Source organism: Camelus bactrianus, chromosome 9, assembly GCF_048773025.1.
Source record: "Camelus bactrianus isolate YW-2024 breed Bactrian camel chromosome 9, ASM4877302v1, whole genome shotgun sequence".
In the NCBI taxonomy this organism is placed as follows: domain Eukaryota; kingdom Metazoa; phylum Chordata; class Mammalia; order Artiodactyla; family Camelidae; genus Camelus; species Camelus bactrianus.
Genome location: NC_133547.1, coordinates 42,752,631 through 42,779,299, shown reverse-complemented (window position 1 = coordinate 42,779,299; position 26,669 = coordinate 42,752,631). Strand labels below are relative to the sequence as shown.

Sequence of the window (26,669 nt, the reverse complement as noted above, 5' to 3'; positions counted from 1 at the left end):
ACTTACCTCCTGACTTCTCCAGCTGGCCAGGGCACAGCAGTAGCTACCGGTGCTAGCAGTGTTCTCTGGAGACCTTGGCGGTGTTGACTACGTTGAGCCAAGATGGAGCCCATGTGTTATTTGTATCGTGAGTTGCTGAAATCTGAAATCTGGCTGATAAGCAGGGTTGTTGAGCCAGGACAGGTCATATAGCTGTTGGCAAAAAACATAAGAGGGGCCAGCACCACCCCTGAGGTCATGCCTAGCCAGCGCTGGCCACTTCCTCCATTGAACCAACTACCACTACACTCTCGTGATTTCATTGTTACTAGACGGAGAGCTCTGTGAGATTTGGGGTAATATTTTACTCACCTCTGTGTTCGTGACTCCTGGCACCAAGTCAACCACTGAGGATGTTCTCAGCTACATTCGTTCACTGATTGAATAAAAATGGTTGCAAGTCTCCCATCATCTCAACTACATTCCTGTGCAACTGTCCTTTCAGGGATGCTCTGCCTTCTCCCAGGATGTAGCAAATCCCCTTTCTTAGAGAGGAACATGTCCTGTACTTCTCTTGCCCTATGACACTCACCTGTGGTGACTCTGATGAAGTCTTGCCTATCCTCAGGGATTCCTCCCAATGCTTCACTCTGTCATTAGGAGGAGATGTCCTTGGTGTACCCCCCGATCCTCTGGGCTGCCGCAACACCCCAACGGAGAGAACAACCACGTTTTGTTGAAATTATCCACTTGGATTTTCCTCTCAGTGCTTTGATTTCATCTCGAAAATCTTCCTGATATTTGAAATCCACATTCTTGGCACTGCATAAGGGAAAGTAAGCACTCAATGTATATTTGCGAGGTTGTTTTCTATAAAGCCTTCCAAGCTGTAAATGCAGAATACCATGACTATCTCTGCTTCAGATGAAGGTCTCCCTACCCTGGCCCCTTCTGGCCATAGGGCAGAACTGTTTAAGGTAAAGATGGACACCTCTAATGTTTTTCCAAACAGCATTTATGCCTCTAAGCTCACACTTACTTGGATGGCATCCACTGTGAGGCCAGCTTCAAGGTCAAGGCTGGGGTCTGGAGCAGAGCATCATGTACATTCCTTCCTCTTGGAACTGGTGCTTCCCAGCAGTATAAACCAGCCCTGATTCAGCCTGTGGATCTCCTTGGCAGGTGCCCAAGTTCACTGTGGAGTAAGTTACCCTCCTGGTCTTCCGTGATTAGCTCAGGCTGCTACTTGAAGAACTAGATGGTGCTGTGTGCATTCTTCAGTTTCCCTTCACTTGCCTGAACTCAACTTGTCCATATTCTCAGGTCCTCTGGCAACCACCTTCCTCCACCTTTACCTTTTCCTTCTTTGTGTTATTCACATCCTCCAAGCCTAGTGATTTTCTTTCTTCCAGCTCCTCCCCTCAGTTCTATGTCTTCAGCATGTGGGCTCGGCTCAGGCTCCTAGGAGACACGCGGACACACAGGAGATACACAGACAAGGGACCAAGGGCAGGTCTTGGCTGCAGTTCCCAGGGGGCATTTAACATGTGTCTCAGTCCATCATGCATTCAGACAAAAACAAAAACAAAAAGAAAAAAAAAAAAAAAGCCTCAGCAGGAAGGGAATTTGGAGAATTTGAATAACCTTCTCTTACTGATAAGGAAACTGAGGCCTGGAGAGATAAGGAGACTTTCCTAAGTTTCCACACCATGTGGTGGCAGCAGAGCCAACACAAAACCCTTGGCCACAAGCGTTTCTGCCCAAACAGTCTGGGAACCCACAGCTGCATTTCAGGGCACATTGGATCAAACAAATGGATTTCCAGTGTCAAAACAAAAATACCTGAAGGACCTCTCCTGAGGAAAACTTTTACCACTGTTCAATAGTCCAGTATTTATACTCAGTCAGTTCTCAAATCTGGCTGACACAATGGGACCAAGGAACACATAAGTATTAAATATGTCACAGACACTACTGAAATACATATCCATGCGATTCTCTGTAAAACATCTGGCTCCTGTGCCACACGATCACCTTCCTGAGAGCAGGTACTCTGTCTGCCTTGTTCGCCCCTTCTCCCCAGTGTCTCCTCAAGAGCCTGCCAGATAGAACAGTCAGTAAATACTCGTCAAGCAAGAAAAATAGCAGTTAGCAGGAGTCACTACATTTGACCAGTGTCTTCCAGTCTCTGTCACATTTCCAATCAGATCCTATCCCAGGTCTGTGCCAAAGCAATGAAAGCACAGCCCTAGGAAAAGCAGCCCAAGATGCAGATACCAACCCCACCGTGTACCGTGTTTGCTCTTCACACTGATTTCATTACCCTTTTCAATCATATTGATCTTGTTTATAATACAAAAGAATATATAATGTAAAACAGAGAAGGCAGCGATAACCGCTAGACTGTTGGATAAGTGAACGTGATATCACGCAGCAGACAGTCTCCAATCCCTGGGGGCTGGCTGCACAGCTAAAGAACACACACGTCACAGTCACTGTGGGGCTGGTTGAAAACCCCTGGGATAAGGCCCAAGGAAGTGTGTTTCAGATGAAAATTCCAAGGAGATTTTCATGCAAGGAAGAGGCCCACCCATTAAGCAAACGTCCTAGAAAGGACATTCCAAATACCTGTTGACAACTGAAAGGACTCACCGGGATCAAATCAAGTCCCTTGTTCAACTACCCCCTCTGGACAAATATCTGCTTTTCCACACAGGGTGCTCAGCTCTGCCCAGGCCCATTCTCCTCTGAGGGGCACGACAGAACTAAGCAGTCTTAAGAGGGAAGTTCATTGAGATACAGGCCATCCTCCAAAAACAAGAACAATCTCAAGTAAAGAAGCTAACCTATCACCTCAAAGTATTAGGGAAAGAAGATCACAACCTAAAGTCAGCAGAGAGAAGGAAACAATAAAGACCAGGGAGGAAACAAATAAAAGACAGAGAAAAAACAGGAAAAGAATCAAGCAAACCAAGAGCTGACGTTTTGAAAGGGTAAACAAAATTGAGAAACTTCTGGCCAGGTTCACCAAGAAGAAAAGAGAACACAAGTAAACAAAATAAGAGAAAGGAAAGTGGAGAAATTACAACCAATACTACAGAGATACAAACAAAAAAAAAAAAATTAAAAAAAAGAGAGAGAGAGAATACTATCAACAACTATATGGATGCAAACTGGATAGCCACGAGGAAATGGACACGTTTTCTGGAAACATACGGTTCACCAAGAGTGAATCAAGAAGAAACAGACCACTTGAACAGACTGTTCACTGGAAAGGAGACAGAATTAGCAATAAAAGCAACCTCCCTACAAACAAAAACAAAAGTCCAGAAGCAGATGGCTTCACTGGGGAATTTAACCTAACATACAAAGAATTACTCATACCGATCATCTCAAACTCTACTAAAAGACTGAACAGGAGGGAACACTCCCAAACCCATTCTATGAAGGCACCATCACGCTGATACCAAAATCAGATAAAGACACTACCAAAAACTAAAATCAGAGGCCAATATCACTGATGAACATAGATGTATAAATCTTCAACAAAATATTAGCAAACAGAATCCAACAACACATAAAAACACCATACACCATGATCAAGTAGGATTCATCCCAAGGACATAAGAATGGTTCAACATATGCATATCAATCAATGTGATACACGGCATCAACAAAAGAAAGGACAAAAATCACATGATAATCTCAATAGATGCAGAAAAAAGCATTTGATAAAATTCAACACCCATTTATGAGAAAAAAAATACCCTCTCAGCAAAGTAGCTACAGAGGGAACATATTTCAACATAATAAAAGCTATTTATGGCAAAGCCACAGCCAGCGTAAAACCTAATGATGAAACTCAGAAAGCCTTTCCACTAAAATCTGGAACAAGACAAGGATACCCACTCTCACCACTTCTATTCAACACAGTTACGGGAGTCCTAGCCACAGAAATCAGGCAAGAAAAAGCATCTTAAAAATTCAAATTGGTAAAGAAGAGGTAAAACAAATAATCCTAAAATGTATATGGAATCACAAAAGACCCAGAATTGCAATACTAAGGAAGAAGAATGAAGTGGAAGGAATAACCCTCCCAAACTTCAGATACTACTACAGAGCTACAGCAATCAAAACAGCATGGTAGTGGCATAAAAACAGACATACGGATCAAAGGAACAGAATAGAGAGACCAGAAATAAACCCACAGACCTACAGCCACTTTCATCTTCAACGAAGGACGCAAAATATACAACGGAGAAAAGACAGTCTCTTCAGCAAGCGGTGTTGGGAAAAGTGCACAGCTCATGTAAATCAATGAAGTTAGAGCACTCCCTCACACCATACACAAAAATAAACTCCAAAAGGCTTAAAGACATAAATAGAAGACAAGACACTATGAACCTCCTGGAAGAAAACATAGGCAAAAACATTCTCTGACATAAATCTTACCAATGTTCTCCTATGGCAGTCTACCCAGGCAACACAAATAAAAGCAAAAATTAACAAATGGGACCTAATTAAACTTACAAGCTTTTGCACAGCAAAGGAAGCCATCAGCAAAGTAAAACGACAACCTATGGAATGGGAGAAAATACTTGCAAATGATGTGATTGACAAAGGTTTAATTTCCATAATATTTAAATAGCTCATACAACTTAACAAGCAAAGACACAAACAACCCAATCCAAGCACGGGCAGAAGACCAAAACAAGACGTTCTCCAATGAAGACATGCAAGTGGCCAACAGGCACATGAAAAAATGCTCAGTATCACTAATTATCACAGAAACGCAAGTCAAGACTACCATGAGGTATCACCTCATAGCAGTCAGAATGGTCATCATTAAAAGTTCCACAGGTGATAAATTGCTGGAGAGGGTGTGGAGAAAAGGGAACCCGCCTACACTATTGGTGGGCATGTAGTTTGGTGCAGCCATTATGGAAAACAGTACAGGGATTCCTCAAAAAACTAAAAACAGACTTACCATATGATCCAGCAGTCCCACTCCTGGCATATAAACAGAGGGAACTCTAATTTGAAAAGCTATATGGACCCCAACGTTCAAAGCAGCACTATATACAACAGCAAAGACACGGAAGCAACCTACATGTCCATCGACAAATGACTGGATAAAGAAGTCCTGGTACATTTATACAATGGACTACTACTCAGCCATAGAAAAGAATAAAATAGTGCCATTTGCAGAACATGGACGGACCTGGAGATTATCATTCTAAGTGAAGTAAACCAGAAAGAGAAAGAAAAATGCCATATGATGTCACTCATATGTGGAACCTGAAAAAAAGAAAAACAGGAGGACACTAATGAGCTCATCTACAAAACAGAAATAGAGCCACAGACATAGTCAACAGGCTTATGGTTACTGGGGGAAAGGAGGTAGGAAAGGATCAATGTGGGAGTTTGAGATTTGCAAATGTTAGCCACTACATATAAAAATAGATTAAAAGAACAAATTTCTTCTATATAGCACCGGGAAATATGTTCAGTATCTTATAATAACCTTTGATGAAAAAGAATATGAAAACAAATACATGGATGGATATACATATATGGCTGGGACCCTGTGCTGTACACCAGAAACTGATACATTGTAGCTGAGTATACTTCAATTTTTAAAAAAAGAACGAAACTGTAGCAAAGTAAACAAAACAAAACAAAACACCATAGTTCTTACTGATACTCCATCATCTCTTTCAGCGAGAGTGACTTTAAGCTGACTCCTTCGTCCCTTTGATAAGATCACAGCAGTCTTTGAGACCTTTCCTGGTATCACTAGGACAAGGTGTTTCTTTTTCAGCTTGAGTATTCACTACCCCGACCTGGATTCAGTAATTTCTTTAAGAATCTCTGGTTTGTTCCTGTGCAAAACAGTATTCACAGTACAACTTGAATATCCTAGGCATACTTATTGGAACTGGTTTATTTCTAGGCCTTTCCAGTGGACAAATCTAGGAAACACATATTCATCGTTTTGTGTATTTATGTACTCACATACACCCACAAAAACCACAATTCAAATTCAGAACTACAGGCTTTATATTGACTGTCTCTCTTTTATCTCAAGCTTTCTCTGCAAATAAGCATTTTTGTTTTCAAGGACTCTTGGAGTAGTAGAAACAGTGTCTCAGAAAGTCTCCTTGGTTTTTCCCCTATTATATGGACAAAAGAACAAAGATAACAGCAAAAATACCACTAACCACACAATTGAGCAAAGCCGTTTTTGGTTTTGTTACTGTCGTGGAGTACACATAAATTATTGTTTTTGTTTCTTGGGATAGTTCTTATCCATATGGTGCTTCAACAAAAGGATACACTGGTTCCCTTTTTACTTACATTGTGTTTTCAATACCTAGAGGTGACATTTAAAAAATTTAATTTAATAATGGTAAAAAAAAAAAAAAAAAGAAGTGTGGTTTCCAACTTAACTCTAACCAAACAAGGTATGTTCTAGTGTGGTCTAGGCTTGAGTGTAAGACCTGCGAGTGTCTCAAATGCCTGGGGAGAGAAGGATCAGAGAAACGCTGGACCCCATGGTCTGTTCCCTTTCTGGCTGGGCTTTGGATGAAACGACAAGGTTTCAGGAGCGGATTTTCAAATTTTAGCCTAACAGCAGCTTTGTATCCAATGAGGACGTAGGACTAAGAAATTCTGAATAAAATCGGAAGAAGCTGGGATAGAATCAATTAAAATTCGGAATAAAATAGGGCATCTGAATAAAACCCAGGACTTCCAATTCAGGCCTGCAACCATCAAGCCGAAAACTGAGACACAGCCTTCCTCCTGGCTGGTCAGCGACATCACAAACCCCTCACACGGACTATTTACTCACAGGGACAGACGATCGCGCGGTTGCAAGACGTGCGATGTGAAGCCCCTTGCGGTGGACGGTTCAGGGGGGCGCTGCGTCTGCCCTTTACTCTCCCCCCCACCCCCGCCCGGAGACCCAGGGTGACCCGACTAGGGGGTGGCACTGGCGCTGCCTCTGCGCCCTCGGCGGCCGGGCCGGGGCCGCCGATGTCCGGCGACGGGCACAGTCGCCCTGGTCCAGCGGGGACGCCCCGGGCTGGGTGCCCCCACCTGCTCGCTGCCTGAACCCCGCAGCCCAGAGAAGCCCGATTCCGGGACTCCGACTCCTGAGGAGGAGCCGGCAAAACGCGGGGGATGCGGCTTTGAGGCGGCGGCGGGAGCCAGAGGGACTGTGGCTCGGGGAGCTCGTAGGCCGCGCAGCTTCCTTCCTGGGACCCAGACCGTAGGTCCGAGAGCAGCAGAAAGCCGGAGACGGGAGCCGGAGAGCACGTCCACTCAGCGCGTATCTGAGGCGCGAGTTCGCTTTCAGGCAGCCGCGGAGTTGGGGCTGCGGGATAAGAGTCGGTTGAGCGCGGCCTAAAGGGAAGGTCCCACCAAGACTCGACCTCGGATGTCTGGATTCAGAGTCCAGAGTGCTCACCAAGACGCCCTGGAACCGCAGGACGGCCCGACGCCCCCCGCGGAGCCAGGCGGCGCGCAGCCCCGCGGGCCCAGGACCCGCCTCCTGCCGGGCGCTCGCTCACGCCGCCCCGAGCCCGCTTCCTCCGCGACGCCAGGGGGCGCCTCGCTCGCCTTCCCTCGGCGCGTCTCTGCGGGTTTGTACGTCGTGAGGGACACGAAGTCCTCTCGGGGATGAGCCACAGGCACGGCGTTTAGACCTGCCCCAAATCCAGCTGCTCTGCCGGGATTGCTAGAGTTTTCTGCCCTGAGGTAAAAATTCTCGCCAGGAGAAACACAATAAACAAAAAGTGTTCCTTTCCTCTTGTATCCTCCTCCCGCCGCCCTGGGAGCTCAGACGACCATCAGAACAGCCCTCGGGGCTTCCTGGGATTGCCCTGCCCTGGCACCCGACGTGCAAAGGGTGCAAGCCCTTCCGGCTTCCCCTGGGGACAGATTCCTCTCTCTGTTGGGAGTCGTGTTCGAACCCCAGAGGCCCCTACGCGGCGCCCCACCAGCAGCCTGGCCGCGCCCGCCCCGCGGGGGGACGTCGGGGAAAAGCAGGTGACCGCGTTTCTTCTGGGCTCTTTCCTCCCTGGCTTCTTTCTCCTCTTCAGGTTTCTGGGTCCCCCCTTCACGGCCTCCCGCATCCCCAAGACTCAAGGCCTCGCTCGGTCCCGGGTGGGGAGTTCCGTGCGGTGCCCGACGGGCCTCTGGACGTTTCCACCCTCGGGACGTTTAAGGGACTCAGCTGCCGGTTGGAAAGCTTCCAAGAGCGGCCCGTTTGGAAAGCCTTTCACAGCCTCCCTTTCTGCGGAGGGTGCAGCGCGCCGGCGGAGCGCAGGGGAGGTGGCACATGGGGGACTTCAGCCCGAGAGGCGGGGTCGGCACCTGCGGGGGCTCCGGGGCGGCGGGGAGCAGGCGGCCAGGGCCGTGGGCCCCGGGCCCCGCCATGGGGCGTCCAGTGCCGCTCGCTCGTGTCAGGGCCCCAGTGTGCCCCTGAATGAACTTCCAGCCGAGGAGGCAGGGACGCTGGAGCAGGTTCCCTCCGCAGGCTCTGAGCACAACAGGAGCCTATGAGCCTAGGACTCCTAATTGGAAGACCTGTGCTTGAAGCCCAGCAGGGAACGTTCTGGTCTTACTTCCACTCATTCTCCTGCTTCTGAGTCTCCCAATTCACCAAGCCTCCCTCCTGAGCTGCTTTTATGCTTCAGGCAGCGACCTCCCCCTGTGGCTCTTAGTTCTTGTCCTCACTTGCTCTTCTCTGTGGGCGCAGGTGGGGCGACTGTGGCAGCTCCGTTGTCCTGGATCTTGACGGAGTTGGGCCTGGCGCGATGGATTCTGGGGTCTCACCAGATGCCACGGGTCCCTCTGGACCTTCTGGAGCACCGAGGCCACCTTGACCTTCATGGTGGGATATGTGGATTCTACAGGACCTGCCATGCTGATGGAGGCTGAAGGAAGGGCGTGGAAATCCCCAGCTGCTCAGACTCCAGGTTGGTGCACCTCCACAGTCAGTAATAACTCGCCGTTACAGGGTGCCACCAACACTTTGATTTGAGGGGGTTGCATCCTTACCTTTCTAAAAAAAAATTAACAACCTTGCTCTTTAAGTGTTTTGACTTTTAAGTTGATGTCTAGTCAGTTTACAATGCTGTGTCAATTTCTGGTATACAGCATAATTTTTCAGTTATACCTATACATACATATATTCTTTTTCCTTATAGGTTACCACAAGATATTGAATATAGTTCCCTGTGCTATGCAGACTAAACTTGTTGCTTATCTATTTTATATATAGTAATGAGCATCTGCACATCCCCAAATCCCAATTAATCCTTTCCCATCCCCTTTCCCCCTCTGCTGACCAATAGCTGGTTTTCTATGTCTGTGAGACTATTTCTGATTTATAAATAAGTTCTTTTGTGTCTTTCTTTTTTTTTAGATTCCACATGTAAGTGATAGCATATGCTACTTTTCTTTCTCTCTCTGGCTTACTCCACTTCGAATGACAGTCTCCTGCTCCATCCACGTTGCTCCAAACGACATTATTTTATTCTTTCTTATGGCTGAATTGTATGCCATTATATACGTACACCACGATTTCTTTATCCAGGCATCTGTCAATGGACATTTAGGTTTCTCCCATGACATCACGTTCTGCACAGGTTTAGGTTTACACATCAATTGAGCAGATATTACACAGTCCTCGTTATGCTCTGTTCTCCCTCACACAACTTCTTCAATTTTAGTATCTTGCATTAGCGTGGTGCGAGGGCGGGTAGACACCATGATCACGAAGGAAGGTAGTTTTCCCAAAGTGAGGCTTATGCATTGCACCCCGAATGTGCTGAAACCTATCATTTCCCTGAATCTGGGATCTCGAGCACACAAATTCTACTATTGGGGAACTGTGTTTGAACTCTTTACTGCCATTTATGGTTAATAAGAGACCATTTTAATATATTTAGTAGTAGGGGTAAACTCTTGGAAGGCATTTCTGGGACACATTTTCCCCAGAGGGCAAAACTTCCTGCTCCCCTTCTAAGTTGCTCTGGGGAAAAACATGCTGCATTTCTTTCAAGTGCCAGACTGTGTGCATCGACAACCCTCCAGGTGAATGAGGATTAAGGCCCTAATCCATGAAACAGGAACACTTTATTTGAGACTAGTTCCACTTCCCATTTTCTGTTGGAAAGAGAGTTGGCCAGCTTACCCCTTTACTGCAGAAACACCAGCAGAGATCTTGAACTCAGGGAGCCCCGTGTGGCCAGGTGACGGCCTCTCCCAGCCCAGGGAAGACAGATGTTTCTGATAGCTTAACTGGCTTTCCTCAGTTTTATTTTTGTCTTTTATAACGGACAGGCAATACCCCCAACTCACAAGCAGTAGTATCTAGCACCGTGTCCGGTGCGTAGCAAGTCAGGCACAGGAACGTTTTGTACCCACAAGAGGAGAAGATCTTGTGGGTGGAGTGCTTTCCGGGGTCTCTATTGGAACAACACAGTGAGGTTCCCGAGAGAGAGTCTGGGAACCTTTGCCCCTCCTTGAGTGACTGGTTGCAGCCCAGGGACTTTAAACATCTGGTGTCTCTTCCTGGCTCCCTCGGGAACGTAAGTCAGCCTTGGACCAGTGTTTCCTTAGAGACACCTCATGAAAGTCAACACGTTCCCTTTGGCCAATTTGTAGTCATGTTCATCCTTCGCTGAGGGACCTTTTGGGGAATTGAAGTAACCAAGGCTGACATGCTTCTCAAGGGGCATGTCCACTCACGGAGAACTGGTTTTTAGCACAGACCTCAAAGGAACATCCCCTCAGTCCTTGGGCAGGGGCCTATGGGACTTCTGCATCCTCTAATACAGACGCAGACACTTCTGTCCTTGGATCTGGTAGGGTGCTTTTAAAATGCAAGCTTTAAGAGGTTTCCTAGGTTCACAGTTTCACCCTGGTCATGGCTGTGCTCTTTATTGTGTAAAAGTCACTTCAGAATCTTGAGAGACATTTTCCAGCTTGGATTTGTTAAAAGGGTGCCACGTGAATACAGAGTAACGGAAGCTGGATTTACTCTCCTGAGAGAAACAAACAAAGAAAATGATAACAACAAACTGGATGGGATACAGGAAACAAATATTTTCAAGAGACTGAGCTTCAGGCAATAAAGGTTAGTGAGTGATCCCTGAGAAACGAAAGACAAACAAGTGGGCCCCACAATCGCTCCGGTTTCCCACCTGGAGAGAGTTTCCAGCAAAGTAGAGAGAGGAAACCGAAAAGAAGCCCCATGGATTTTACTGTGCCGAGGACAATGAGCTGAGAGTCATTGTTCCTTCTCATCATCTCCCTCTCACCACGTGGAGCCATTCGGAGTTTGATGTTCTCACCTACTGATAACCCACTGTCCTGGGAAGAGTCACGTTTAAGCTCCGTTCAGAAAGGAATGTGTCCCCTCAGTCTGAATCTCCCAGTAGAATTAACACCATGCTTTACCCACAGGGACCCCATAAATGCTCATAAATAATTAGGTACATGAATTGATGCCTGAATTGAGCTGACGCTACCAGCCAAACTGATTTGTTCTCATGTTAGAAATAAACAATCTCAGGTAAAGAATATTAAACTCAGACAAGATTACTCTGAGACCTTAATAATCAAGCAAAATAAGGCTACCTCCTAATTTTGTCCAGGCACAGACAAACCAATGTCACTGTGCAACCTACAAAACCCCAAACCTCCTCTTTTTTTTAAGGGAATATTTTTTACTTTTTTACTTCAGTCACAGACCTGCCCATGCTGACTCACAGTATTGAGTATGGAACAAACCCTGCTTCCTCCCATCCTCCTTCATATCATCCAAGCAAAGCCCAAATGTGATAGGAGACTCTTTCTGACACCCTTTTACTCAGACCATAATGTGTCTTTCCAGCTGCAAAGTACTAAAACCCAAGTTGTTTAATCAGAAGGGTGTTCCTGGTGTTTGGCTTAAGTGAATCGACACCAGCTTTCCAAGAACGAGCAGCTGCAAAAACTCCGCTTCCGAAAGAAACGTGGTATTATCCGTGAGATAGCAAGACTACAAAATCCAGAACTTGTTTTTATCCTTAAAAGAAAAGAGAGAGAAAAATTTTCTTTCTAAGAAGTCTTTTCATAACTAATGTGAACCTCAGGAGTTCAGACAGGATTTTCCCATGTCTTATTGAATAGAGAGATTGAGGATAAGGGTCAGAGAGAAGGTTACTAAGGAAGAATATGCAGTACAAACTGAGCTTTAATAGACCTGGGATCTGTCCAAACAAACAAACAACCAACCCTGTTGCACTTGAACCAGCAACCATTGCAGTAACAGGTGAATGAGCTCAAAGATCACTCAGGGAAAGAGAGAGTCACCTTGTAACTCGCATCCTTCCCATGGTTTTGTAGCCTGAAAAGGGGGATGTTCCCATGAGATGGGTCACTGGGACATAGCTGGGATTGGCTGGGCTGGTGGTTTCACAAGGGTGACAATGGCCACAACCTCCACGTGTTCCACTGAGCATTCATGACTCAGTGATGGAAGGAGAGAGCAGATTACTTTTCAACTCTCGAGACCCACCTCCATCACAACCCAGTTCACACTGAGGGCTGATAGTACTGTGTGAGGAAACTCACAAGTACATTCTGTCCAGTCAAAAATAGTTGTCCAAATTCTTCCTACACAGAGGTGATTGAAGACGAATTCATTACTTCACTGACATGCATAGCGTCCTAGTGCAATATTTGAAGTGCTATGAAAAAATCATTATCTATATCATTTGTTAAGTAAGTACCAGCTCATTGAAAACCTTCAAAGTCCCAGGAGAGTTTGCTCAGGAAGGAAAGCCCGGATTCAGACTGATGATTTATTTTATAGTTCTTACTGCAATGGGAAGCATTTTCTCACTAAGACTCAATCCAGAAAGCATATGTTCTTTAGAGAAATGTTACCATGGATAGAAAAATCAGGATTCTCTTAAAACAATCTGAGATAACTTATGTAGGAGAAAGAGTGCTGCTCAACTCCATTGGTCCACAGAGACACAGGAGTCTCTTCATGCACTTAAACAAGCTGTAGGCCCATCTGTGCCTCTAACGTCTTGTAATAATACAGAGACCTTCAGTTTACAGGTTAAAGTGAATGAAGGTGATGACAATGACCACAGCTTATCAGGAAAATATGACTTTGGGCTTTTGCAGTTGCAAATGGGTATGTATAAAAGGACAGTATGCGATTTTGGAAGATACTTTGGCAATATATTTGATTAAAATGGCTGTTGAATATTTAGTCCATGTGCTGCCAATCGCTTTATAGAGTGACCAGCCTAGTTTGACTCTAGCCAACAGTGACTATTTGGAGAAAAGTCAGGGCCTGAGAGAAGAGCACATCGTACCAGGAGTGGAGCTACTTGTGGCTTCAAGGAAGCCGGGTACCTTTTGTGAGCCTTTGGGTTCATCAGGGTAAAGTGAAGGAATTTGACACATTTTTTTTCCCACAGAGAATTTCCGGCCCCACAGACACCACAAAATAGATTTCTGTAAAGCCTCTGCTGGATCTCACACACCAACGGCATTAAGCAGTGTGGTGGGAGGATGGCATGGGGCGGGGAGAAGACAAGCTTTCCTAAGTGGCTGAGGTAGTCCTCCATCTTTAACCTTGACACAAATGCTCAGGGGTACTTGGGAACACCCATTGCACTCTCAATTCAGGTTAGTCCAGCAGCTAAAGTGAAGAGAGTGATGCTGCAGAGTGTCTCCTAAGTCTCAGTGTCACCAGACCCAGAAAGGGACAGATGCTGAGCAAGTGAGGACTTCCTTTAGAACCTCACTTTCCCCCGCCTGCCTGCCCCTCTCCTCTCAAGCTAATCTTCTATGTCCCTGAGCACAAGGACACACGAACACTAAGGATCATCAACCCTCCCTGATCCACGACCTTGAACTTACCATGTTTTATTTGTGGAGTGGAGCCCAGGGCAATGGCGTGAGGAAAACTCAAAGAGAGCTATCAAGCAGAGTTCCATGAACACTGCTCTGCATCCCTGTCTGTTCAGTATGTGGGTGAACTGGATGAATATAGAACAACAGCATCATGCTGACAAGTCTTTCCCAAAGACGTGGTCTCTATTCAACGACATGTGCAGAATTTGTTTTCATCAATTTGACAGCTTGGAAAACGATTACGTGGGACTAGAATACAATTCATACGTGACAATTATAAAATACACTGTTTAGAGACATTAAGAAAAACAAAAATAGAGTAATCCACACCTGGAGGAGGAGTTTATAACACTGGCACGTCAAGCGTGAGAGAAGTTTATGGAGCCAGCAAGCTGCCCCATTGAGATAAGGATCTGAAATAACACAGGGATGCAGTGAACAGAATATTGAGTCAGGACTGAGAAGACTTTCATAAATTAATTATTCATTCACTTAACATTATATTCTGCTCTTTGTCCTACAGTTTTTATGAGTTACACAAAACTGGCAAAGACCAAGAGGACGACGCCATGACATTCTACAAGTCTGACATCTTTCACTTGCGAAAAAGCCATAAGGCCTGTTACCACTTAAAGAGAAGGTGGTGTGACTTCATGACAGCCCTTAAGAAAATAAGACTTTTGAGAAAACAATTTGTCTCTTGGTATTTTTATAGACACAGGAGAAGGAAAATGACAGCAATGCTTGGATAACTTTTGGGAAGAGATAGGTTGGTGCTATCAGCACAAGTATAGAAAGCCATTAAGAGTGGCTGGAGAGGGGGTGTCCCCATTGTGGCAACCTTCACGAGACCCCAAGCAGTGTGGCCTAGGCAACTAGAACACAGGGGCCCCCAGGATTCCATGGCCACCCCCCACCGTCCAGTTCTGTTATTGCAACTGCAGACGGTTACCTGGCACTCCGGGCCCCGCTCCATCACTCCTGTTAGAGTCTGCGCAGCAGGCAGTGCCTGTGGCCCTGAGCTCTGTGCTCTCGAACGTTGTTTTTGTGGTTCCAGATCCTCAAGTGTTGTGAGCTGGTGATCAAGTTGTTCCCAACAGTAAGTTGAATACTCCTGCTTTTCCTCATGCCTCAATCCTGATTAAACTTATGTGATTTCACTTGTTTTTAATCCATCATATGCTGGGTTTCTTCTCCCCAGTCCCCGGCTCTACCTCTTCTGCCGCACGTCACCATGGCAGGATCTCTTGGCGCTTCGTGTGGTCCGAGGGCAGAACTTACAGTGCTGGAGATCAACCAGGAGCTGCACTTAGAGCTGACCAAACAGAAGCAGGACTTCCGAGATCTCACCCAGAAATTCCTTGTATGCCAAGCTACTACCTACTGCCTGGCCAACCAGCTGCAGAAATACAGTAAGTCCTAAGGGTCGTGGTCACCACCTGGTGAATGATCACTTTCTTTCCTCTCAGAAACTGAAACTCTCCACACTTTATCTTGCACCCCTTTGTCAGTATAAGTGTCATGCTGACCACAAACAAGGCAGGAAAGGCAGAAGTAGCTATTTGACACTCAAGTCACTGAGGATGGGCAAACTGAGGCATAAAGCATTGAGCAAATTGTCCAGGCGTGTGGTGAGCTGTAGTGTGAGACTAGAGCTAACATTCCACTTATTGATGCCTATTGATATCTCTCTAGAACAAGCTAAACCCTGTCAATTGGAATCTTTTCTGAATTGTATTTGGTCCTGCATCACTGTTGGCTAAACGTCTGGGACTAATGACTTCCTTCAGTACAAGCTTCCCTGAGGTCGCAGTGGCAAAGTACTGTGCCAGTTACACTGGGGTCACGTGGTGACAGCACACTCTGGGGGAAGCAGGTGATAGTACCTGCTTTGAAAGAATTAAAGATGAGTCAGCTCCTCATGGAAACCATGCTCTCCATGAATGATGCCATCAAGACAGGGGCTCCCTGGTGAGCGGGAAGCTGTGTTTCCTGGGTGCAGGGTCTCCTTCCTGAGTCCCAGGAAGTCATGCGACACCCTGTGGGGAGACTCCGGATGTTCTCTGGGGAAATTAGATAATCTGCATCACCCAATCTGTCTCTTCCTGTGCTGGTGAAACTTCAGTGATGTGTGTCAGCAGGAAATCCAGGTGACCCTGAGAGTTGGATCATGAGACATGTGGCGAAAATGAGAATGAGGGTAAGTGGGAGAGAACACCATTGCTAGGAAAACCCACGCCGGTATGTGGGGCAGGCCCTTCGCTCCCACAGTCATCCTGGTATTTGGAAGCACAGTTGCCTGTTCAGTAGGAGGGGTGTGTAGTGACAAATGGAATCCTGAGGACTCGGGGGAAATACACAACAAGATGATTGGAGGAATCTGGACAACTCTGGGTTTGTGTCATTTGCTTACAATTGATTTTCAGTAAACCGATGGTTAGGGTGTACTTAATGAAAAATGACTGAAACAGAGAAACTAAATGTGAAGCCTGCTATTTGAGAAAGTGAAGAGGTGCACTTTGGGGAAAGGATAAACTATGTTTTATTTACATCTTTCCTTATCAACCTAACATAATTTAAGAACCATGTTGTGAAGGTGAAGAAGGAAAAGGGTATCCCCCAGGACCTTGGTGTCAAGGTCACACAGTGCAGAGGTGAAGAACACAGACTCTGGGCCAGGCTCCCTCGGCGCACATCCACGCTGCATGTCTTTCTGTGCCTCGGTTTTCCTCTCTGTCCACCCAGTGCTGCTGCATGTTTGAGATGGAATAAATAGTCAGTAAATTGTTCTAGAACTCTTACAACACTGCCTGGTACATTGTAAACGCAGGTCCTAGTACTACTGCTTCTACTAACACACATCATCCTAGTATTTCGGCTCATGTCTTTCAGGTCCTCACAGTTTAACGCAACATATTTCACACAAGTGTATCCAGATGAATTTTTTTTTAACCTCTGAGGTACTTCCTCAGTACTGAAATCCCTGCACAAGGGAACCATCAGTCCCTTAGTCCTAGGGTCCACCCCAACCACACAAGAAGCCACCGCCTCATGCCCCTGCTCAGTGTTTCACCTCCGAGGTTGCAAGTCTTGTTAGACTGGCCCATGATTCACGGTCAGTCTCAGGGACTGTGACTTCTGACCTTTCCTAATGGCAGTTAGTCTGTCTAGTTCCCTTCTGTGCCTTGCAGCTTCTCTTTCCCCAGCTCTAAAATGGGGAGGAACTGAATGCCCCGCAGTGGGGAGGCTGAGGAATCAGATGTGGAAATCCCTGCCTACAGCCTGCTACCGCAGTTACCTCTGCCCTTGGGATGGACCCTAGCTCCTCCCTTGAAGGCAGTGACCACAGCAGGGGGTGCAGCTTTCCCCTGAGGCAGCATCTCTGTTTCCTCAGAGTGTGAAGAGTACAAGGACATCATTGAATCCGTGCTGGGGGAGAAGCTGCAGTTCCGGGTGGTGAAGTTGGCAGAGCAGCTGGCAGAGAAGCTGGCAGAGAAGCCAGTGCTAGCTGAGGAGAGGTTCAGGTAAGGAGGGCTCTGTGCAGGGAGGCTGGTGGAAGGTGTAGGCCTCTCTGAAGTGGGGCCACGAGCAACTTTGGGCCAGGAGAGTGCAGAAATGTTCATCACATTACGTGAAACTCAGCAGATTCAAATCCAGTGAACAACTCAGTGGCCTTTGGAACCTTCACCATGTTGTGCAACCAGTACCTCATTTACCTCTGAATCACAGTCCCTTCCTGGATGACTACACCTTGTCATCCTCCCTTGACTCTCTTATTCTCCTGTTCTTTCCACTTCTCACCAGCTGGGCCTGTCCACCCCATGTATGACTTTGTGACATTCACTGCCCAGTATGCCCCATGTGGATCTTTATATGGGAATGGGCATGGCTCAGTGAGACACTCAACGGACATCTTGATGAAGCAGGCTTAGGAAAACATGAGATTTAGTTTCCAGAAGAAGATGAATGGGATGTGACGGAATCCTAGAGGAGCATCTCTGATACGGAGGATGCCTCAGTTATACCATTTTTCTCCTCTTTGCCACAGGAAGGTCCCCCATATGTGCCAGAATTCTGCTCTGAGGGCTCGCGCCTCGGGGATGTTCTCACAGAATTGCCTTCGAAACCTCTAATCGTCTATCGTCGAACTATGCATTTTAACATCATTTCTTCTCTCTCATGTTAGGGAATACGATACCCTAATTTGCTCTCAGGCACGAGAGCTGACCCAGTTACGGCAGAAATTATGGGACGGGAGAGAAGACTCTATCCTGCTCATTCAACAACTCAGGGACGTCCTCACCCACAATGACCTTGACAACAACCCGGGCCAGGGCTTCCGAGAGCAGCTGACCGAGGGATGCAGGCTGGCAGAGCGCCTTGCCCGCAAGCTCAGCCCAGGTAAAGTGGCCCCAGGCTCTGATAGCCCTGAGCCTCTCATGCAAAGTTTCCTGGCTCATAAGAGACTCCTCACCTCCACTAGGAATGATTTTAACAAGTGTCTTGTGTCCATGTTTCATTTTGGGGACTCTGACAGGACCAGGACTGGCTGAGTGGGAGGACAGAGGAGAAATGCGCAGGCTGGAGGTCACAGTGTTTCAACTGTCTGCTTCCCCTCTGATGGATGGTAGCCTTCGGGGCGAGACAGCATCCCCCAGGGTTAAAGCACAGAAAGGAAGATGTGACTGGGCATAGCTTGTGGGAGCAGAAAGAGCCCTGGGCTTTGCATCAAAGTGGCCTGACCCCAGCCTGAGTGTTGTCTTTCCTGACTGTGAGCGAGTGATTGGATTTTCCTATTTCACTGTCTGTTTCCTCTTCTGTAAAATGGGTCAAATAATCTGTTGATGGTACTGCAGTGACTAATCTGGGAATGTTCATGAATCAGCTCAGAAAAAGGGAAGCCCTGCACTTTGTAGGGTTGGATTGGGCACTTAATGTTGTCGAACTCGTGTTGGGAACTTTGTTTCACTGTACCTTTTCCATGGAGAGAACTTCCCTTGGTAACACTCAGAGGCCTTAGGAATGTCCCATGATGTGGTCAGATGGAGGCATGTGGGACACGGTTGTTTCTCTCTTCTTAGACAAAGCAGGGGATGTATGGGAGAGCCGTAAGGGGTGCAGAGCCTGTGTCTAGGGAGAAATTAGTGGCCGGATGGATGAAAGAGTTGTAGACGTTGAGATGGCAGGTGGACACTTGTACAGTGATATAGGGAACAGAAGACCATTTGAATGTTTGCCCCTTGTCAGGCAGAGGGGTCATGATGGCCATCCAGCAGTTTGGGGTCACACTGAATGATGGATCAGACATGTGGACCAGGCCAATCATTTAAAGACAGTGCACTAGAACTTTAGCACCGCACTGACACATACATAGTGATTTATGTCCCCGTGGCCATACAACCATTAGGATTGTAGTTGGTGAAGTGGGGAAAAGCTGACTGGATATTTCTGAATTTGTTTGCAGAAATTCATGAAGATGAGGAAGATGAACTAGAAGAAGAAACACTCACCCCCAGGTAATCATGAAGTCTTAGGAGCCGGTAATGGGTAGGTAAAGTATGGAGAGGGTAGAAGAAAGATGAACCCATGAGGGCGAGAGAGTCTCATGTACCAGATGTGAGAAAAGAAAACCTGCAGATTGCATTGATTGACTTCAATCCAACCAACAGGGAAGTGGCCCTTTAACTTGGCTGTCTGTTGTCTCTGTGGCACTTGTAGGTATGGCCCAAGGTAATGTACCACCTTTAGGGTTCCCTGCACACACAGAGAATATGCATACTCTCCTAAATGAACACCAAGATGAGATAAAGAACTGTTTGTACACAGTTCTTAGGTGCTTGTTAGGAAGGAAGATAGCAACGGAATCAGTAAAGAAGTAACTCAAAGAATTAAACACCAGTAGAAGTGTCTAGAAAAACCTGTAGTTGCCACGTGACACTAGTATGAGAAAGGCTTTAGAGGAATTTTATTCGTAAATTGAAGGCAGAATATCTCTGAGGCTCTACAATACCTTAACACTCATACTCACTTGGCTACATTAACTTAAAGTGCATATGACAGAGGCACATGGCAGTAGCACATGCTGTGGCAGTTCACTTGTGCTTCATGATCACGAAAGGACCACACTGGGATGTTTGGGTGTCATTTCTCATCACATGTCATGTGGGCAGCGCACCGAACAACTAGTGCTCTCTCCCTCTCCCACCCCGTGACAGCCAGACTCTGCTTCACATACAGAAGGATAGTTACTTCCCTCTTTATGAGGAATGATAAGTTTGCATTTCATGAATAGTTCCTATGCCCTGCAGCAAAATCAGTAATGACAACAAGGGGACGGATGCTCATAGTTGAATTTTCTGTCATTCCTTTCCCACCTGGAACAGCATTGAGCAAGAGGAGTTGGAGGAGGAGTTGCTCCAAGAGTCCCAGGATGAATGTGTTTTGAATCCCTCAGTTCTCCAAGAAGGATCTGACTGCAACCGGCTAGACAGTGAAGGCAACTTGCCATTTGATGAAGAGAAAGTCAGCCGTGCTCCGGATGTAGCTGGTGCTTGCTCCCATGTTGCAGAAGATCCAATTCCAGCTGACCTCCCAGGTATCCTTTCTAGTTTTGTTCCCCACACACTGTCTAGACTGAAGAAGGTCTTCACCGAAGGTCGACCTTAGTGACACATATTGGTTTAACCCAGAGAAAAGGATGGATTGTGAAACACAGATATCGTATGTACCAGGGAGCCTTGATCCCTTTCTAGGCCCACTTCATGTATCTGTCACCCTGGACGCAAAGTCAGGCCACGTGACCGAAATCAGGGTTGAGAACCTGTCACCCACCTTGGGTGGACATCCACAGGAAGTGTCTGTCAGAGATAGTTTGTGTCAAATTTGTCTTCCAAGCTACAGTGGTCTGATTCTTCTTTTTGAACAATGTCCCTGGCCTTTCTTTGTCTGTCCAAACAGACTGGTAGCCTTGCCTCTGTGTTAGGTGAGGTGGTGTCTCTGGTTTCACTGAACTCAGCCCGAGACTTCATCTTTGTGATGTTGGCTTATCTTACCTAAGTAGCCATCTGAAAACCAGGAAAGAACCAAGTGTCCCTTTGCCTTGCTTGGATGTTTCCATGAAGTATGGGTGAGCTCTGGCAGTCCCTCCAGCCTTGAATGCCCATTGTTTCTGTGTAGCCCCAAATCGTCTCCTTGATATGAATGTCAGTAGCATTCATCTAGTCCCAAGCAGAAATTCTTCCGTAGCATCAGCAACCACATTATCTGATGGGACGAACCAATGTTGTAGAGAGAATTCTAGAAGCACCTCAGCTGATTTTTAGGACCTTTTGGGAAAATATACTATTAATTCGACAGACTCAGCAGATGGGATATTAGGAGAGAGCTCAACCAGATCAGCTAGAGAATTCCCCCAAGCATTCAGAAGCAGTCCTGCCTAATTCTCCTAAGACTTCAGCTTCCTGAAATACCTTTCATAGCATATTCTATTGTTGCCCTGAGAAGATTAACATTTCTATGTTACCTGTGTTCACTGAGTTGGCCTGTGGGAGGGTGAATTGTTTATTGTGACCTGCTGTCTCAAATTTCTTACCAGAAAATCAGAATGAGTGTGACGAAGCAGCTGGACAAGAGCCAGTGTCCCCCAGGTAATTCTGAAGATTTCTGGGCTGTTAATGTCAGTGGTGACCCCAGAAGAACTCAGATCCAGGGAAAAGACAACGTGCTGAATATGACTCTTGCATCCATTCACTCAACAGCCAACTAGGCACTTGAAAAATGTTGTTTCTTTCCATTGTGTCAGTTGCGTGTGTCTGAATTTCTGAATGTCTCAAGTTGAGTCATGGACAGTGATTTGACCAAGGTGCACTAGCCAGACTTGGGGGTCCCTGTAGTCAGCTGCTGTCCCCTCTGTGGATAAAACAGGGTGAGATGCACATATGTTTTGTGCCAGTTTGGCCTCAGTATGGTGATGAGTATTTGGCTGCGAGTGAAGAAAACATAAAAAAAAAATCAAAATTGTATCAAAATATTGAGATAATACTCCTTGAAGTTAGAAGTTACATGCCTGTAAATCCTCCAAGAGCTCTACTTGCTTGGGCACCGCCTGTATAGTTCAATGCAATGTATGCAAAACTGGGAGCCAAGATTTTAGTCCTGTTTGTTTGCTGGGCATCATGCCTGGAGCACACAGGGAGAATCAAAGTGCTTCTTGAACAGCTCCTTGCATGGGCAGTGCTCGGAGCACCTGCTGCTCTCTCCCACTCCTACCCCATGGTGGCCACACTCTGCTTGACACATAGGAGGATAGTTATTTCCCGCTTTAAGGGGACTGCCCCCTGGCTTTCTGTGTCCATTCCCTTTGCCTCCCCTCTCAGAACCACCTAGGACAGCTTGGTCTCTGATCCACTTAGTTTAATTTTCTGTCATCCCTTTCCAACTTGGCACAGCATGAAGCTCGAGGCGTTTGAGAAGGAGGAAGTGCTCCAGGAGTCCCAGGATGAATGTGTTTTGAATCCTTCAGTTCTCCAAGAGGGATCTGACTGCAACCGGCTAGACAGTGAAGGCCACTTGCCGTTTGATGAAGAGAAAGTCGGCCATGCTCCGGTTATAGCTGGTGCTTGCTCCCATGTTGCAGAAGATGTAATTCCAGCTGACCTACCAGGTAGCCTTTCTATTTTTCTTCCCCACACACTGTCTACAATGAAGAAAGTCTCCCCTGAAGGTCGACCCTAGTGACACATAATGGTTTGACCCAGAAAAAAGGATGGATATGAAAGACAGTCATCATTTTGGCCAGGGAGCCTTGGTCCTTTTCGAGGCTCAGTCCTTGTATCTGACTCGCTAGACCCAAAGTTAGGCCATGGGACCCAAATCAGCTGTGACTAACTGTCACCCACCTTCGCTGATCATCCACAGGAAGTGTCTGTCAGACGTTTGGGTCAAATGTTTCTTGCAAGCTACAACGATCGAATTGTTCTTTTTGGACAATGTCCCTGGCCTTCCTTGGCCTGTCCAAACAGACTGGTAGCCTTGCCTATAAGTTAGGTGAAGTGGTGTCTCTGGTGTCAGAGATCTCAGCCCGAGTCTTCATCTTCCTCATGTTGGCTTCTCTTAGCGAAGTTGGAATCTGAAAACCAGGAAAGAACCAAGTGTCCCTTTACCTTGCTTGGATGTTCCCATGAAGTACGGCTGGGCTCTGGCAGTTCCTCCAGCCTTGAATGCCCATTGTTTCTGTGTAGCCCCAAATTTTCTCTTTAATTTGAAGGTCGGTAGAATTCATCCTCCCTCAGATAGAAATGTCTCCGTAATATCAGCAAGCACATTATCTGATGGGATGAACCATTATTGTAGAAAGAATTGTAGACAGAAACTCAGCTGATTCCTAGGACTTTGAGGGAAAATAAAGTATGAAATCTACAGACTCAGCCGATGGGGTATTGGGAGAAAGCTTAACCAGATCAGCCAGAGAATTTCCCCCAAGCACTTGGAAGCAGTCCTGTCTAATTCTCAGAAGACTTCAGTGTCCTGAACTACCATTCGTAAAATATTCTGTTGTTGCCCTGAGAATATTAATGTCCTTGTGGTACCTGTGTTCAGCGAGTTGGTGTGTGTGAGGTATGACTTGTTTATTCTGACCTGCTGTCTCTGAATTTCTTACCAGAAAATCAGAATGAGTGTGACGAAGCAGCTGGACAAGAGGCAGTGTCCCCCAGGTAATTCTGAAGATTTCCGGGCTGTTAATGTCCATGGTGACACCAGAAGACCTCAGATGTGGGAAAAGAGAACGTGCTGAACAAGAGTCTTGCATCCATTCACTCAACAGCCAACTAGGCACCTGAAAAATGTTGTTTCTTTCCATTGTGTCAGTTGTGTGTGTCTGAATTTCACAATCTCTCAAGTTGAGTGATGGACAGTGAGTTGACCAAGGAGCACTAGCCAGACTTGGGGGTCCCTGTAGTCAGCTGTTCTGCCCTCCGTGCGTAAAAGCAGGGTGAGATGCACATCTGCTTTTGCCTGTTTGCTGTCAGTATGGTGATGAGTATTTGACGGCAAGTGAAGAAAACAAACAAACAAAAAACATCAAAATCCAAATTATATCAAAATATTGAGATAATACTCCTTGAAGTTAGAAGTTACATGTCTGTAATTCCTCCAAAAGCTGTATGTGCTTGGGCACTGCCTGTATTGTTTAATGCAAAGTATGCATAAAGTGGGAGCCAAGATTTTAGTCGTCTGTGTTTGCTGGGTGTCATGCCTGGAGCTCACAGGGAGAGTGCAAGTGCCCCTTGAACTGCTGGTTGCATGGTCAGTGCTCGGAGCACCTGCTGCTCTCTGCCTCTCCCACCCCATGGTGGCCACACTCTGCGTGACCCATAGGAGAATAGTTATTTCCCTCTTTAAGGGGACTGCCCCCTGGCTTTTTGTGAACAGTATCTCTGCTGTAGATCAATATACTGACTCTGTGTCTAATCGTCTGAGTTTAATTTTCTGTCATCCCTTTCCCACCTGGCACAGCATGGATCTACTGGAGGTTCAGAATGACGACGTGCTCCAGGAGTCCCGGGATGAATGTGTTTTGGCGCCTTCCATTCACCAGGAAGGTTCTGACTGCTATGAGAAGTGCAGTGATGGAAAATTTGCATTTCCTGAACAGAAAGTGCTATGTGCTCTGGAGGTAGCCTGTGGTTCCTCGCATGTTAAAGCAGATGCAATTGGAACTGACTTCCCAGGTAGTCTGCATGATCTTTGCTCCGCACAATCTGTCTTGTCTCGGAGAATTCGTTGTCATGTGTAGACTATATGCGTACATATCGTTTTGAATCAGGCCCAAAAATTGCCTTTATTTAATTACTTATTTACTTATTTATTTGCAGCATAGTCAGTTTACAATGTGTCAATTTTTGGGTTACAGCATAATATTTCAGTCATACATCTATATACGTTTATTCCTTTTTATATTCTTTTCCATTGTCGGTTACTACAAGATACTGAATGTAGTTCCCAGTCCTATATAGAAGAAATTTGTTGTTTTTCTTTTATATACATAATAGTTAATATTTACACATCTCAAATTCCCAATTTATCCCTTCCCAACCCCTTTCTCTGCAATAACCATAATTTCTTTCCTATGTCTGTGAGTTTCTCTCTGTTTTGTAGATAACTTCATTAGTGTCTTCTTTCTTTTTTAGATTCCACACGTGCGTGATATCATGTGTTCCTTTTCTCTCTCTTTCTGGCTTACTTCACTTAGAATGACCATGTCCAGATTCATCCTTGTTGCTGCAAATGGCACTATTTTATTCTTTTCTATGGCTGAGTAGTATTCCATTGTATAAATACACCAGTTTCTTTATCCAGTCATCTGTTGATGGACATTAAGGTTGTTTCCATGTCTTGGCTATTGTATACAGTGCTGCTATTAACATCGGGGTGCGTGTGTCTTTTCAAAATAGACTTCCCTCTGGATCTATGCCCAGGAGTGAGATTCCTGGATCATATGGTAAGTCTCTTTTTCGTTTTTTGAGGAATATCCATACTGTTGTCTGTAATGTCTGCACCAAACTACATGCCCAGCAAGAGTGTAGGAGGGTTCCCTTTTCTCCACACCCTTTCCAGCATTTAGGGTTTATGAACTTTTAATAAAGCCCGTTCTGACTGATGTGAGGTGATACCTCACTGTACTTTTGATTTGCATTTCTCTGGTAATTAGCAGTATTCAGCATTTTTTCATGTACCTATTGGCCATTTGTATGCCTTCCGTGAAGAGTTCCTTTTTAGTTTGTGTGCCCATGTTTGGTTTTTTGTTGTTTCTGTTATCAAGCTATATGTGCTGTTTCTATAGTGTGGAAATGAAACCTTTGTCAGCTGCATCATTTGCAAATACTTTCTCCCATTCTGTAGGTTGTTGTTTTTTTTCTGCTTATGGTTCCCTTTGCTGTGTAAAAGCTTATAAGTTTAATTACATCCCATTTGTTAATTTTTGCTTTTATTTCTATTGCCTGAGTAGACTGCCCCAGGAGAACATTGCTAAGATTTATGTCAAAAATGTTTCACCTATGTTTTCTTCTCGAAGGTTTATCGTGTCTTGTCATATATCTAAGTGATTAAGCCATTGTGAGTTTATTTTTGTTTATAGTGTGATGGAGTGTCCTCACTTCATTGATGTCTGTGTGGCTGTCCAGGTTCCCCAACACCACTTGCTGAAGAGACTGTCTTTTCTCCATTGTGTGTTCTTGCCTTCTTTGTTGAAGATGAAGTGACTGTAATTCTACGGGTTTACTTCTGGGCTCTCTATTCTGTTCCATACAATTTCCTTTAAAGTAACACATTCCCTGAGTTCGTGAATTTGGCTCAACTCCTAGTCATGTTTGTCGCACTGGCAAATCACTGGATCCATCACGGTCCTGCCAGACTCCCATATAGCTCTCCAATTGTGTCATAGGAAGTAACTTTCTGGTCTCCTAATTTTGAATGAATCTCTTATCTTGCATTTAATGCTCTAATTTTCATTCCTAAGCAATATCCCTGAGATTCTATACTTGTCTGAGGCTGTTGGCAGTTTACTTTATGTCTTTGGAGATATTACTCCTTTGGTTGTTTCTGTCAACCCAAGTCTGTCTCCTTCCATTTGTCTTATCTTATCCAGAGGCTTTTGAAACCAGAACAGAAGCACCACTGCCATCTTTGGTGTGTTCTCTGAAGCAAGGCAGGGTCCTGGATCACCCAGCCTAATGAATGCCCACACTTTCTTGGTGGCA

General features: G+C 45.8%; 1 protein-coding gene and 1 long non-coding RNA gene across 4 annotated transcripts; one reads left to right on the top strand and one right to left on the bottom strand.

The window, feature by feature from the left end:
• Positions 1–76: 76 nt before the first annotated feature.
• LOC141578636 (uncharacterized) lies at positions 77–6,892 on the bottom strand. Its single transcript, XR_012509178.1, has 3 exons — positions 1,019–6,892; positions 572–801; positions 77–192 (listed from the first exon to the last, which is right to left on the bottom strand). It is a non-coding gene; the product is annotated as an uncharacterized LOC141578636 (long non-coding RNA).
• A 729-nt stretch (positions 6,893–7,621) lies between these two features.
• LOC141578634 (putative NBPF family member NBPF7) lies at positions 7,622–26,603 on the top strand. 3 transcript variants are annotated; one of them, XM_074370201.1, is made up of 12 exons: positions 7,622–7,740; positions 8,744–8,963; positions 14,435–15,010; positions 15,113–15,323; positions 17,306–17,435; positions 18,098–18,312; positions 19,376–19,427; positions 20,295–20,506; positions 21,506–21,557; positions 22,359–22,573; positions 23,573–23,624; positions 24,427–26,601. In XM_074370201.1, the coding sequence occupies exons 4-12, from the start codon at positions 15,146–15,148 to the stop codon at positions 24,704–24,706; spliced, it is 1,386 nt and encodes a 461-aa protein (XP_074226302.1). In that variant the 5' UTR covers positions 7,622–7,740; positions 8,744–8,963; positions 14,435–15,010; positions 15,113–15,145; the 3' UTR covers positions 24,707–26,601. The 3 variants fall into 3 exon arrangements, with proteins under 3 accessions (XP_074226302.1, XP_074226303.1, XP_074226304.1); XM_074370202.1 differs by lacking the exon at positions 14,435–15,010 and having other exon boundaries at positions 24,427–26,603; XM_074370203.1 differs by lacking the exons at positions 21,506–21,557; positions 22,359–22,573 and having other exon boundaries at positions 24,427–26,597.
• Positions 26,604–26,669: the final 66 nt, after the last annotated feature.